The sequence below is a fragment of the Xenopus laevis genome, chromosome 9_10L (genome assembly GCF_017654675.1).
Source record: "Xenopus laevis strain J_2021 chromosome 9_10L, Xenopus_laevis_v10.1, whole genome shotgun sequence".
NCBI classification, from domain to species: Eukaryota; Metazoa; Chordata; class Amphibia; order Anura; family Pipidae; genus Xenopus; species Xenopus laevis.
The window spans coordinates 71060134-71072732 of record NC_054387.1 but is presented as its reverse complement, the minus strand read 5'-3'; the positions used below and the strand labels follow the sequence as shown (position 1 = coordinate 71072732).

Sequence of the window (12599 nt, the reverse complement as noted above, 5' to 3'; positions counted from 1 at the left end):
TTGTCCTAAGCCCCAGCATCAAATAGCCACTTTGGCAGGCAAATCATAGATGAAACATTACAAGATCTATTATACTATGTAGCAGCTGTTATATTTGATTTAGGAAGTTTTCACCATCTTCAGTCTTCCTGCATTGCCATGGTCCCCTTCTTCCTTAACACTGTCTAGTTAATTTCTATAGTGTAAGTTAAGTTTATTTTGCTTGACTAACCTCATAAAATAGAATTTGGAATTATTTGTTAATATGACAGGTCCCAAGGGCCACTCCTGCCATGAGGCAAGGGGAGAACCTGCGAGCAGCTGGTTACAGGGTGTGGCAAAAAGCTGCCTCTTGTAACTTTAAAGGAAAACTATACCCCCAAAATGAACACTTAAGCAACAGATAGTTCATATCATATTAAGTGGCATATTAAAGAATCTTACCAAACTGGAATATATATTTAAGTAAATATTGCCCTTTTACATCTCTTGCCTTGAGCCACCATTTTGTGATGGTCTTTGTGTTGTCTCAGAGATCACCTGACCAGAAATACTTCAACTCTAACTGTAACAGGAAGAAGTGTGGAAGCAAAAGACACAACGCTGTCTGTTAATTGGCTCATGTGACCTAACATGTATAGTTTGTTGGTATGTTTGTGAGTACAGTGAATCCTACGATCGCAGGGGGCGGCCCTTATTTTTTAAAATGGCAGTTTTCTATTTATGATTACCCAATGGCACATACTACTAGAAAAGTATATTATTATGAAAATGGTTTATTTACATGAAGCAGGATTTTACATATGAGCTGTTTTATGCAATATCTTTTTATAGAGACCTACATTGTTTGGGGGGTATAGTTTTCCTTTAAGAGCCAAACCTCCGTTTTTTAAACATGAAAATTCGGCTCCGCTAGTGCAGAGAGCTGAGCTCAATGCAGTAGCGATGCTGCCTTCCTTTGACCTGCTGCTTTTAATGCGCGGAGCAGTCCAGAATCGGCACTGCAGGTCCCCTTTAAAGGAATTGTTCAGTATAAAAATATAAACTGGGTAAATCAAAGTGTTTCTAATATAGTTAGTTAGCCAAAAATGTAATGTATAAAGGCTGGTGTGACTGGATGTCTAACATAATAGAACAGAACACTAGCTCTCTTGGTTTTCACAGATTAGTTACAAGGCAGTAACCAATAAGTTGAGGGGGGTCATAACTGTTGCTTTTGAATCTGATCTGCATGCTAAGGATCAATTGCAAGCTCACTGACCAGTTATGTCCCATGTGGCCCCCCTTCAAGTCACTGACATCTGTTCACTCCAGCCTTTATACATTACATTTTTGACTAACTAACTATATTAGAAACATTTTTTATTTTGCACTATTTAGCCAGTTTTTATTTTTACACTAAACTGTTCCTTTAAGATTAGTTTACCGGAAGACTTCACCCAAAGGAGTTATCCAGAGAGTGGAGTCTCTAGGACTGAGGTACTACTATACAGTCATATGAAAAAAAGTTTGGGAACCCCTCTAAATTCTTTGAGTTTTGTTTATCATTGGCTGAGCTTTCAAAGTAGCAACTTCCTTTTAATATATAACATGCCTTATGGAAACAGTAGTATTTCAGCAGTGACATAAAGTTGATTGGATTAACAGAAAATATGCATTACACATCATAACAAAATTAGACAGGTGCTTACCCCAACAGAGATATTACATCAATACTTAGTTTGCAAATGTAACAGCCTCTAGACACCTCTTATAGCCTTTGATTCGTCCATACAAAATCTCTCCAGTTCAGTTACATTTGATGGCTGCCAAGCATGGACAACCTGCTTCAAATCATTTCATAGATTTTCCATGATATTGAATTTGGGGGACTGTGACGGCCATTCCAGAATATTGTACTTCTCCCTCTGCATAAATGCCTTTGTAGATTTTGAAGTGTGTTTAGGGTCATTGTCTTGTTGGAATATCCAACCTTTGTGTAACTTCCAACTTTGTGACTGATGCTTGAACATTATCCTGAAGAATTTGTTGATATTGGGTTGAATTCATCCGACCCTTGACTTTAACAAGGGCCCCAGTACCTGAATTAGCCACACAGCCCCACAGCATGATGGAACCTCCACCAAATTTGACAGTAGGTAGCAGCTGTTTTTCTTGGAATGTGGTGTTCTTCTTCCGCCATGCAAATCGCTTTTTGTTATGGCCAGATTGGCTGACTGACTTGGAGGGGAACATTGAAAGACATACCACTGTAATCTTTTTTGTTGAAACTGGAGTAAATTATTATGCAAGCTGAGAGGGGTTCCCAAACTTTTTCATATGACTGTGAGTGTTTTTACTGTTTGGTTGCTGTTGGTAACTGAACTGATGCACTCTTTCACCTATGTAAGTTAATAAGCCTCATTGCATTCTATGAAAACACAATGGATTAACCCTTTAGTGCCCTTTTAATAAAAAGTGCCATTGCATGTACACAGAGTCTGGGTTCCGTTTATGTAACATTCAGCACACCAAGATCAAAGGACATTGGTAAGGAAATAATTAAAAATGATATAAAAATGCTAAGCCTGCCAACCATGTCTGTGTGTTGGTTCCTAGCACATAACCTTTGCTCATGATTCACTGCACTTCAGACAAGCAACTGACAGTAGTCCTGCCTCTTCCCCCCTGATGGCAGTCCTGGTTGCAATGATCCATTTCTGCTGTACCATTTTCTTAGAAATGGATCTTCCTAACCACCACACTGATCTTTAAGGCACCATTTAATTGTGTGGCTATTGGTGCTACCAACACATAGACACTTGAATGGCTTCCTGACCACTGCACAACAACATGTAAAACAACTCCTAGCCTGCATTATTTATTATATTCTCTCTCTAGTTACCATCATAGAAATGAATGACCCTGAGGAATGTCAGTTGACACAGGGCATTGTGGAAAATTGGTCTATAGAAGATCAGGAAATGGAGGTAGACTTGGCCATCCTGCAGCAGATTGAAGACATTGAAAGAAGAGTGACATCTGCTAGCTTGCAAGTGAAGGTAAAATCTCATAGGGGTCCTTAGAACTAATTTCAAGAATGGCAACCTGTTGCCCCTCTACACATACACAGTGGCACAGCGTGACATTCTTCCATTATCTCTGGAGTTCATTGCATTGTGGTATGGTTGCAGAGAGATTCAAAGATGGCACTTCTTCAACCACATGACCTATAGTGGCATAGAGACTCCTAAGCTAATGAGAGCATGGGACTAAAGTTTGGGAAAGTGTTAACATCAAGAGCTCTTGCTAGAAGAACCTGTGGCAGATGTAGCATCTGATTATTTAGTAGTCTAATCTGCAACTATTTTTTCTCTCCTGCATGGCACCAGATGTTGCCATTGGATTAGTAAAGGGGCAAACCACAATCTTGGAAACACCACTAACCTTTCTATTGCTGCTTAGGGCTGGATGTATCCAGAGCCGGCCTCTGAAAGAGAAGACTTGGTATATTATGAGCATAAGTCAGTTTCCAAAAGGCATAAGGAACATGGTGGAGAGCGCACAACAGATGAAGGAGGCAGCTCCAATGCTATAAAGCGGAAAAGCGACAACCCTCTAGATATAGCAGTAACCAGGCTGACTGATTTGGAGAGGAACATTGAGAGAAGGTATCTGAAGAGCCCTTTAAGTACCACCATTCAGATCAAACTGGATAATGTGGGCACAGTTACTGTGCCTGCTCCTGCACCATCTATTAATGGTGATGGTGACGGGTAGGTCATTGACATTAATATAACAAATTACTGTGCTTCCTTGCTAATCAGAACTTATTTTCTATTGCCTTGTATGTTTTCCTCTTGTTTGTCCTTTACAGACCATTTTATTCTGCATGGTGCCGTGTAATATATTTTTTGTGCCGTATTTTAATAATCCTGCAAAGCTGTATATTATGTTTCCCTGGTTGTCATTAAGCTTCATAAAGGCACATGTGCTGATCTGTGCTCTACATTTAATTGCGTTGCTTTAACTTTTGTACATATTGGCTGTTTATCTCGGTTTTGTCATTTGCTTGGCTTTTGATGTGGTACCTGCTGTGAATGGCAAGAAAAAAAATCTTTGCTCAGAGCGCTTTCCATTATCTACCTTGCAGGACAGAGGATGACATTGCCCCGGGGCTGAAAGTATGGAGGAGGGCGCTGTCAGAGGCACGGAGTGCAGCACAAATGTCACTGTGCATCCAGCAACTGCAGAAATCTATTGCATGGGAAAAGTCCATCATGAAAGTTGTAAGCCAAATGACACTTATGTAACACTTAAAGGGACATTATTATTTCTTGAGAAATGCTAGTGCTGCAAATGCTCTGGAGTTGGTGAACTGATTGCATTGGGTATATTTAAATTCAATGCAATCAGTGCATCCCCGGATTTTCTAGAAGCTTCCCTGTTTTTTCACATGATCTGGTAATCTTATACCAGATGTCATTGAATCCAGACCACTAAGCTCCCCAACAGATTGCCTCCACAGATCTCTTTGGAAAGTTGCATGTGATGTGTTCTGCATGTAGCAACAAAATGATCCTGACTGATATCAGTGGTGGTTGCTTATAATCATGTGTAAACTCACAGGTTAGGCAACTGATGTTCTGACCATAAGTCTATAAAATAAGAATATGGATAAAAAAGACCTAGGCTCCTGTATAGGCCATTGCCATCCCAACTGGTACTGATACAGTGGTAAGCTTTCCCAAATGTATGTTTGACATTTCCATGTACACATCTGAATGGGGGCCAGCCTAATTCTTACCTTAGAAGAAGCATTTTTCCAGTCACTTTTGTTCTCTAGATGGTAATAGTCTTTTAGGGGGTCTCAGGAGAAAGACATATATGTTATTTCCCATGTATTCCTTCATTAAATTATATGGAGAATGAGAGCTATACCCTTATACCGCTAATGAGAAAATAGGAAACTGCTAACAAAAAGGACTTTGTCTTGAAGGTGGAACATCAGGAAACTGCCTGTTTGAACTATAAAGGGATTAAAGTCACTGGCTTGTCTTCTGTTCGTTTACAGTACTGCCAGATATGTCGTAAAGGAGATAATGAGGAACTGCTGCTTCTCTGTGATGGCTGCGACAAAGGCTGTCATACATACTGTCATAGACCTAAAATCACCACCATACCTGAAGGTGACTGGTTCTGCCCTGCTTGCATTGCCAAGGTAATTTATATTATTACAGCTAACTGTCATTAGCATTGCCTGCTCACTTGAACTCATTCAATTCCGATCCGGTCTATTATGTCTCATTCATCTCCCCTCACTCCAATCCTGTCACTCATTTAGCTCCTTGGGTTTAACCACAACCAGGGCACTAGCTACAGCTACAGACTGTATGACCATCTTGTGATTGTGTGGGTTTCTTCAGGGTCCTCTCAGACTAGATATTAATATGTTAACATCCATCTTGCCGACACTGTGTGTATAGCAGGACTGCTAGCACAATGTAAGTAAAGGATATTATAGGAAACATTTTTCTGGAGAATAACAATATGTTGGCTTTCTAAAAATACACGTTATTAATAATAACAATAACTTCTAGTCTGAATAATCTGTAAACAGGAATTGCACTTATATAAAAGGTCATGCAGTGTGATGTGTAAAAAAAGTTTCCATTACTCATCTGGATAGAAGGCCTTATCTTTTCCAATAACCTCAAGAAAACAAGTTAGTTTGCACCCAGGTCACTTGGTTTAAAGAATATAACACATGTCACAGCTTCACGTAATATACAGTAAGCACAGTGCTTATTCTAAATGAACGTGAATTAAGCTGCCTGCTTAAAACTAGAGAAGGGCTGAATACATCATTTTTGCTTCAGTGAAATGCTAAATGAATGCATACAGTGCACTGAACCATAACCCCATTAAGTTAAGTTCTGATAAACATGATCTAACCAATCTTATACACCTATTCTGTAGGCAAGTGGACACACCTTGAAAATGAAAAAATCAAACTTGAAAGGGAAGAAAAGTGTGGATCTAAAGAAAGGCAAAAAGTCCCCAGGGGACACAGGAGAGGAGGATTCTGCAGGAACTGGAACTCCAGGGAAAAAAGGGAGCAAAGATTCCAAAAAAAGGAAAGGGGAGGAAAACAACCTTAGCCCTTCCAAGCAGGAGAGCTCCCCCTCTTCCAAGAAAGCAAGATCAGCAAAGGATGAATTAAAAGACCTAGCTCTGTGCAGGTAAATACATTGATTGTTGTTAAAATCCTCTGCATCAGAATGGCATTAGGCATTAAATAATGTGACTCTGTCACCTACCAGAGAGGCCAAGAACTATATATTAGCACAGAAAGCCCCAAAAAAGTGGTATTCAGATTATTTATATTTACTTTTTTTCATATGCTAAAACCCATCAATCAGTTTGTTCATTGCGGTATTGGGGCCCCGAGTTCAATCCCAGCCAGGGGTTTGTATAATAAGTATAGCTATACAGATTTTCTGTGCTGTGTGCTAAAAGACGCAGAAGAAAAGTACCTTCCCCATAGACCTTATGGATGGAAAATATACAGACACAAATCAAAGTGAAAAGTGTACAAAGATTTTGGCAGGGGCCCTTAATGGCTAAGACTGTAGAAAAAAATAGCAAAGCAATAGAAAGCACTCAACAATATTTTCATTTCATCGGAGTTCACGGGCGACATCTTCTTCTCTTCGGGTCTTCTGCTGACGCTTTGGCAATTTCCATGACTTTTGGCGAATGTGCAGTTGTTAAAAAAACAGCAGACTGCTCCAACTGCACATGCGCCGATACGGTGCTTACTTCATGAAGATTACAGAAGAGAATAAGATGGCGCCTGGAACTCCGATGCGCTAAATCTGCAACGAGGGGTAAGTAAAGAGTTAGGGGCATTTACAGAGGGTAACACCTAGGCTGGGGGGGAGCAGGGAGGGGGTCTATGTAGGGTAGGTGATTTTAATATAAAGGGTTTGGTTCTCCTTTAAGAAGGTTTAGATCATTCATTTCTGGGGGGAATTGTCTGTGGACCTCATCTACTTTGCTTTTGAAAAGTCCTGGGGGTTATGTACAAATGTGATCAATTCATTTGGTGAGGGTTTAAAAAGGAGTTGAAAATGCAAAATAAGTGCTGTGGACTTGATTAGTTACTATTTATCTTGCTTGGCCTGGGACATGCCATGAGAAACTTACAAAAACAGGCTTCCTCCATTATATGGGATGTCCAAATGCACTCTGTTTATCATGAGCATAGGAATTGTGTCTTGTCAGTTTAACCAAGGATGGGGATTATGGTCTCAACTGAGCTGTGGTTGCAGAGGGACATGAGTGTTGTATATGCTGTATATGTTCACTGTCAGAGATCAAAGGAGGACGTTAGAAGGAGAAATTGAGATGGTCAGGATTGAGAGGGGTCACCAGCATGACAACTGAAATCACCCAAGATTATTGTAGGGCTATCACAACACAGAAATAAGGAGAGCCAGGATTCAAAGGCAGATAGGAATATATCCAAGGACTGAGACTGAAAGCTGCCTCAATAGCATTGTCATTCTTTGATAGAGACCTTAGATTGTAAGCATCTCTGGGTCAGGGACTAATGGAAAGGAAGTATAATCTACTTTAAAGCACTGCAGAAATGTGTTGCCGCTATATAAATAACAGGAAAAAAAAATTGAATAAATATTTGATTACCTACTTAAACGAATACAAAACATTTTGAATTTGTTTTAGAGATTATAAGTAAGAGTGGGTTCCAGCTTATTCTGATACCTACTGCCACAATCACCCCACTTCTCTATAGTTATTATTTTTCATGTCCACTCAGTTATGCCACAGCACAGAAACATTTGGAGGGTTTCTCATTTTTGGTCAAGCCAGTGAATTTAAGAAGGGTAAATAATGTAGAGCAGAACACGTTTTCACTTATTAGTATTCTCATTTTCTCTGGAAGAGTTTTTGTGCATTAATAGCCTATTTTGATTTCTTGTTATAGAAGAGGATGTAATAAAGGTTCTCTTACCTAATGTGAACTTACGTTTTCCTCAGTGTAATCTTGTCGGAAATGGAGTCGCATGAGGATGCCTGGCCTTTCCTTCTTCCTGTAAACTTAAAACTCGTTCCCGGCTATAAAAAGGTCATTAAGAAACCAATGGATTTTGCTACAATACGAGACAAGCTGAGCAATGGACAGTAAGTGCAGTGTCTCATGTGAAATGACAATGTGATGTAACAAGCGACAAGCCTCTCATTGTGGGAAGCTATTATTCTTTCATATTTCCTGCCTGCTGTTCTTTATAAGCCTCAATTGTTTGTGGCACATTGTGCAAAGTGCAATTTTTGTATGCAAATCACAATGTTTTTTTTACCCATAAAGCAGTATTATTTCCAAGAATTCCAGCCTAATTGCAACATGTGCGCAAAGTACAAATATGGATGCAGTTTCCCTTGTATTAAAATGCGCGTGACATTGGTTGGCACAAGTTAGTAGTGCACCCCTACTAACTACCACCATGTCACAGTTGCAGTATTTTCAGGGTTCCCTAGCATCAATGCATTCACTTGTGCACTATTATCAGGGCAAACTAGCCAGGCAGTATTTGTGTGGCAAGTCACAAAGGGCCGGCCCTAGGGTGGCAAAGATCTGGGGGCATCATGCCATCCACTGGCCAAATATGAACAGGGGATTCTGACTGATAGGGGGAATAGGTGAGGGCAGTGTGAGGGGGCGGGACTGTGCGAGTATGAGGGGGCATGTCTGTGCGAGCGGGTTGGGGAGTGCGCATGGGAGGGTTAGTGTGTGAGGAGGGGCAGGGATGGGAGCGGCCGCGGGGGAGTGCCAGGTTTAAATCCGGCACAGAAAGGAGCCAGATGTTTTGGCTTTCCCCACAAGTGATAGAAGTGAGTTTGGGTTAAAGTACCTTTTATAAATGGCATCAATGGATGCTCAGTTTTGTGTCCATTTTCAGCAATTGCTTTACATCTGTAAATGAGAGTCCAAAGACACAGCATTCAAAGCACACAAATTGCGCTGTGGCCTGCTTTGTTTTATCCTTTTCAGGACAATAAGATCATTTTGATCCCTTCCTCCTTCCAAATATGAGTATTTTGGGTATATCACTATTAAACATCATTTTTCTTCCCTCCTCTTTTCTCTCTGCCACGTCATTTCCAGGTACCCAAACTTCGAAGCTTTCGTTCTAGATGTCAGACTTGTCTTCAACAACTGTGAAACATTTAATGAAGATGACTCTGAAATAGGCAGAGCTGGACACAAAATGAGAGTACATTTTGAGAAACGATGGACAGAACTTTTTAACATGAGCTGAACCCTATATCCTAGTTTGGTGGACAACATGACCAGCAATGTGAATGGTATTTGCTAGAACTGTTACCAACAGACTTTATTATGAAAGAGCAGTGATGCATCGGAGGGTCTTATTCCTAACAAAATGATAGCCCTTGCTTTATTGGTCTGTGTCTTTTATCAACTGCGTCCCTGTTACGCAGTACAGGGACGCACACCCAAAGGCTTTCCAAAACAGGGGTGTTTTAGTTGTGCAATAGTTGTTTCAAAAATATATAAAACGCACTGAATCTTCAACCACCAGAGCTATACTGAGGAAATGGTTCTCCATTCCCTTTCAATAAATATTCTATTTTTTTTTCTTTTTTTTGTAATTATTTTTGTTTTTCTGTTATATTTTTTTATTTTGTAGGTTATTTTTAGCGAATGTATTTAATTTCCTGAATTATTTATAATTATACAGCAGACACAATCTTCGTTTTCTGTGAAAAGGAAGAGTTTAAAAAAAAAAAAAAAAAAAGAATTGCTTTAAAATCTTGAAAGTACAACAAGAATGTTAAAAGAAAAAAAAAAGAAAACAACAAAACAAAAACAAGCCAAGTAAAACTGTTTACACGGACGTGCTGCTGTGGCACCGATGGAACTTTACTGTAGAATTACAAGAACATTTATATTATATTATGTTGCTGCATCACTCGTATAGTTACGTTGTTTTTCAAGATGGTGAAGACATACGGAGAAATATGTATATACTGTTTATTATTGTTTATATTAAGTGTGTACATATTGTCTGCAGATGTTAACTGATGTCTGCCTTAGAAGGATTGTAGCATTGAATTTAGTTTCCAGGTTGATTAATCTATAGCTTGTACAGTATCCTCTACCAACACTGTGGAGTCTCCCTGATATTGGTAGTGCCTGCCTTTCAAACAGGGTGTAGGGGATATTTAGGGTTTTTTTTCTCAATTTTATTTCTATTTTTCCTCCTTCTTCTTTTCTATATTGTTATATGATTTCAAGCCAACTAGGCCTACAGACAAAGGTATAATCATTTGTATCCATGTGAGATTTCCTACACACAGTATTTTTTCATAGATGCATTTCCTTACACTTGCCTGGCCCACAGGAGTAATAAATACAATAAAGGCATTTGTAACCACTGTGTTTTATCTGCTGTGTGTTGGACCTGTCGGAGGCAAGGCAACCAGACTTTTCTTTTCTACCAGTTGTACTTGAAGTTGTTTTATTTAAAATGAAAAAAAAAAAATGTTGTGAACAGGATAGTTTTTTCCCACTAGTATGTGTGGCACGGATACAATAAAGGACAGTTCTGCAATATGCTCTCGCTTGTTCATGGTGTTTTCTTGGACCCATAGCACACCACGCATTTACTCCACCGATTTATTTCTGTTGGAGGGAAACATCCGTCACCTCTCGAGTTGCCATAGAACTGTAAATTTTCAGGCCAAAACGCCCGGTGAAGCAAACACCTGTCATGCAATGGGCCTTATAAATGTATTCTCTTCCTCACAATGGAAAATGTACACAATTAGGTGCCTACTTACTAATTTTTAATCTTTCTCATTTTCAGAGATTATCAATTAAACTACTGCTCACATACATAATCTGTTTAAAGCCAGCGTTGTTAGGTCTCTCACAATAGCTAAAAACTTTTTTTTTTGTTTACTGTAATTGGGGGACCCTGGCCACTGTAACGATGGCTTACACTGGCGGTCTAGTGGTCAGCGGGGACGCATGCCGCACGGTGCACAAACTTTTTAGGGTTTTACGCGCCGGCGTGATAACGTCATTGCGCAATGGTGCAAATTTAAGGTATTTAAAGGGGCTTTAGAATACACATTGCCAGTTGTTAGGTTCTATTTGTTAGTATCCTGGGTGTTTTATATCGTGTTTGATTCCTGGTTTTGACACTTGCCTGCCTGTTTTGACTACTTTGACCTCTCCAAGCTGATCGTTGCCTGCCTGACTATTCTATGCTCTCCAATCCCGACCCGGCCTGTCTGAGTATTCTTTTATTCTGCTTGTACTGGCCTAGTCTGCCTGATCACACTTGTCTGTCTGGTTTGTCTTCCAAGCTGTGTTGCCTTTCTTCCAGTATCCCTGTTAAACAACTGTGCCCCTTTGCTCATCCAGAACCTTTAGCTCTGCTCCTCTCTTAGTAAGACCTGGTGGCATCCAATTAGCAGAGGGCTCCTCCCGAAGTGAAAGGCGGCTGTTTTAGGCAGAAGCAAGAGCCGAGACCAGGGAGCCTAACACTGGTTCGGGATTTAAGGTGCCAAACGTGACAGTCACCAATATTTTTTTAACTTCGGAGCTGACCACCAATTCTTTTTTTTTTTAACTTGGAGGGCTGGCCACCAGTGGGTTTTTTTTAACTTGGGGGGAGCTGGCAACCAATGGGTTTTCTTTACTTGGGGGAGGGCTGGCCACCAATTATTTTCTTTATGAGGGGGCCCTGACCACCAGGTATTTTGTTTTGTAGTTTTATGGGGGGCCCTGGCCACCAATTTTTTTTTTTAACTTAAAGGGGGGGCTGGCCGACAATGTTGCACATTAATATGTGGGCCGCTTTGATTTTTTTGCCATGGTTGCTTTTTATTCCCAATCCGGCCCTGATTCCTAACTGCCAACCACTAAGCCAATGGATTCATTTCACACAACAGAATATTTACAATGACAAGGGCAAAGACTGAATTTAATGACCCACAGCAGAGATCACAGTACTACACACTCTGCACTCTCATTAATACATGAGAAAGTATCCAAACAACATGAGCAAAGCCAAAGTTAAAAGCGCCAAAGAGGTGCATTAATATTTATATGAACACTGACTGTAGAGCTGGGGGGCTCTACACACGGGCCGATAAGATGCTGACTTGGTCTGTCGGCAGACATCGCCAAACGAGTGGATCTCCCTGTGAATGGCCACCATTCAGCTCCATCATTCACGTATGTATTGTCGGATGGGCCTCCTAGAGTTGAATAGAGAACCTGACATCCAGGGCCCACTTTCACAACAATTAGATGGAGACCGTACCAAATGGTTTAGAGGTTATCTGGATTATGGTGTAAATGCCATACAAATCATCAGTAAACCTTTGTTTTTTTTTATTTTACCTCTGAACAACAGTATTGGCAAGCAATAACTGCAAAACAATCTCAATATGTTAGATACCAATGAGATGATGACCTAAGTGGTGCTCGGAGGTTTACTTTTGGAGTTTGTACTTTTGAGCACTAGGGGGTGCAGAAGAGCTAGTTTCAGGGGAAGGTTTATGTTGCACCTATTGTTTCAGGT

The 12599-nt window shown here is 40.2% G+C and overlaps 1 protein-coding gene across 13 annotated transcripts in view; it reads left to right on the top strand.

Annotated features, from left to right (window-relative positions):
• Positions 1-10621, top strand: part of baz2b.L (bromodomain adjacent to zinc finger domain 2B L homeolog) — a 159747-nt gene extending 149126 nt beyond the window's left edge. For 7 of the 13 annotated variants that reach the window (XM_018235811.2, XM_041576126.1, XM_018235810.2 and 4 more), the window contains 7 exons: positions 2860-3020; positions 3424-3734; positions 4112-4247; positions 4958-5179; positions 5938-6200; positions 8023-8166; positions 9149-10621. In XM_018235811.2, coding sequence (XP_018091300.1) covers positions 2860-3020; positions 3424-3734; positions 4112-4247; positions 4958-5179; positions 5938-6200; positions 8023-8166; positions 9149-9302 — 1391 coding nt within the window. In that variant the 3' untranslated portion in view covers positions 9303-10621. The remainder of the gene's footprint in view (positions 1-2859; positions 3021-3423; positions 3735-4111; positions 4248-4957; positions 5180-5937; positions 6201-8022; positions 8167-9148) is intronic. The other 6 variants (XM_041576128.1, XM_041576125.1, XM_041576124.1 and 3 more) reach the window with 2 other exon arrangements.
• Positions 10622-12599: the final 1978 nt, after the last annotated feature.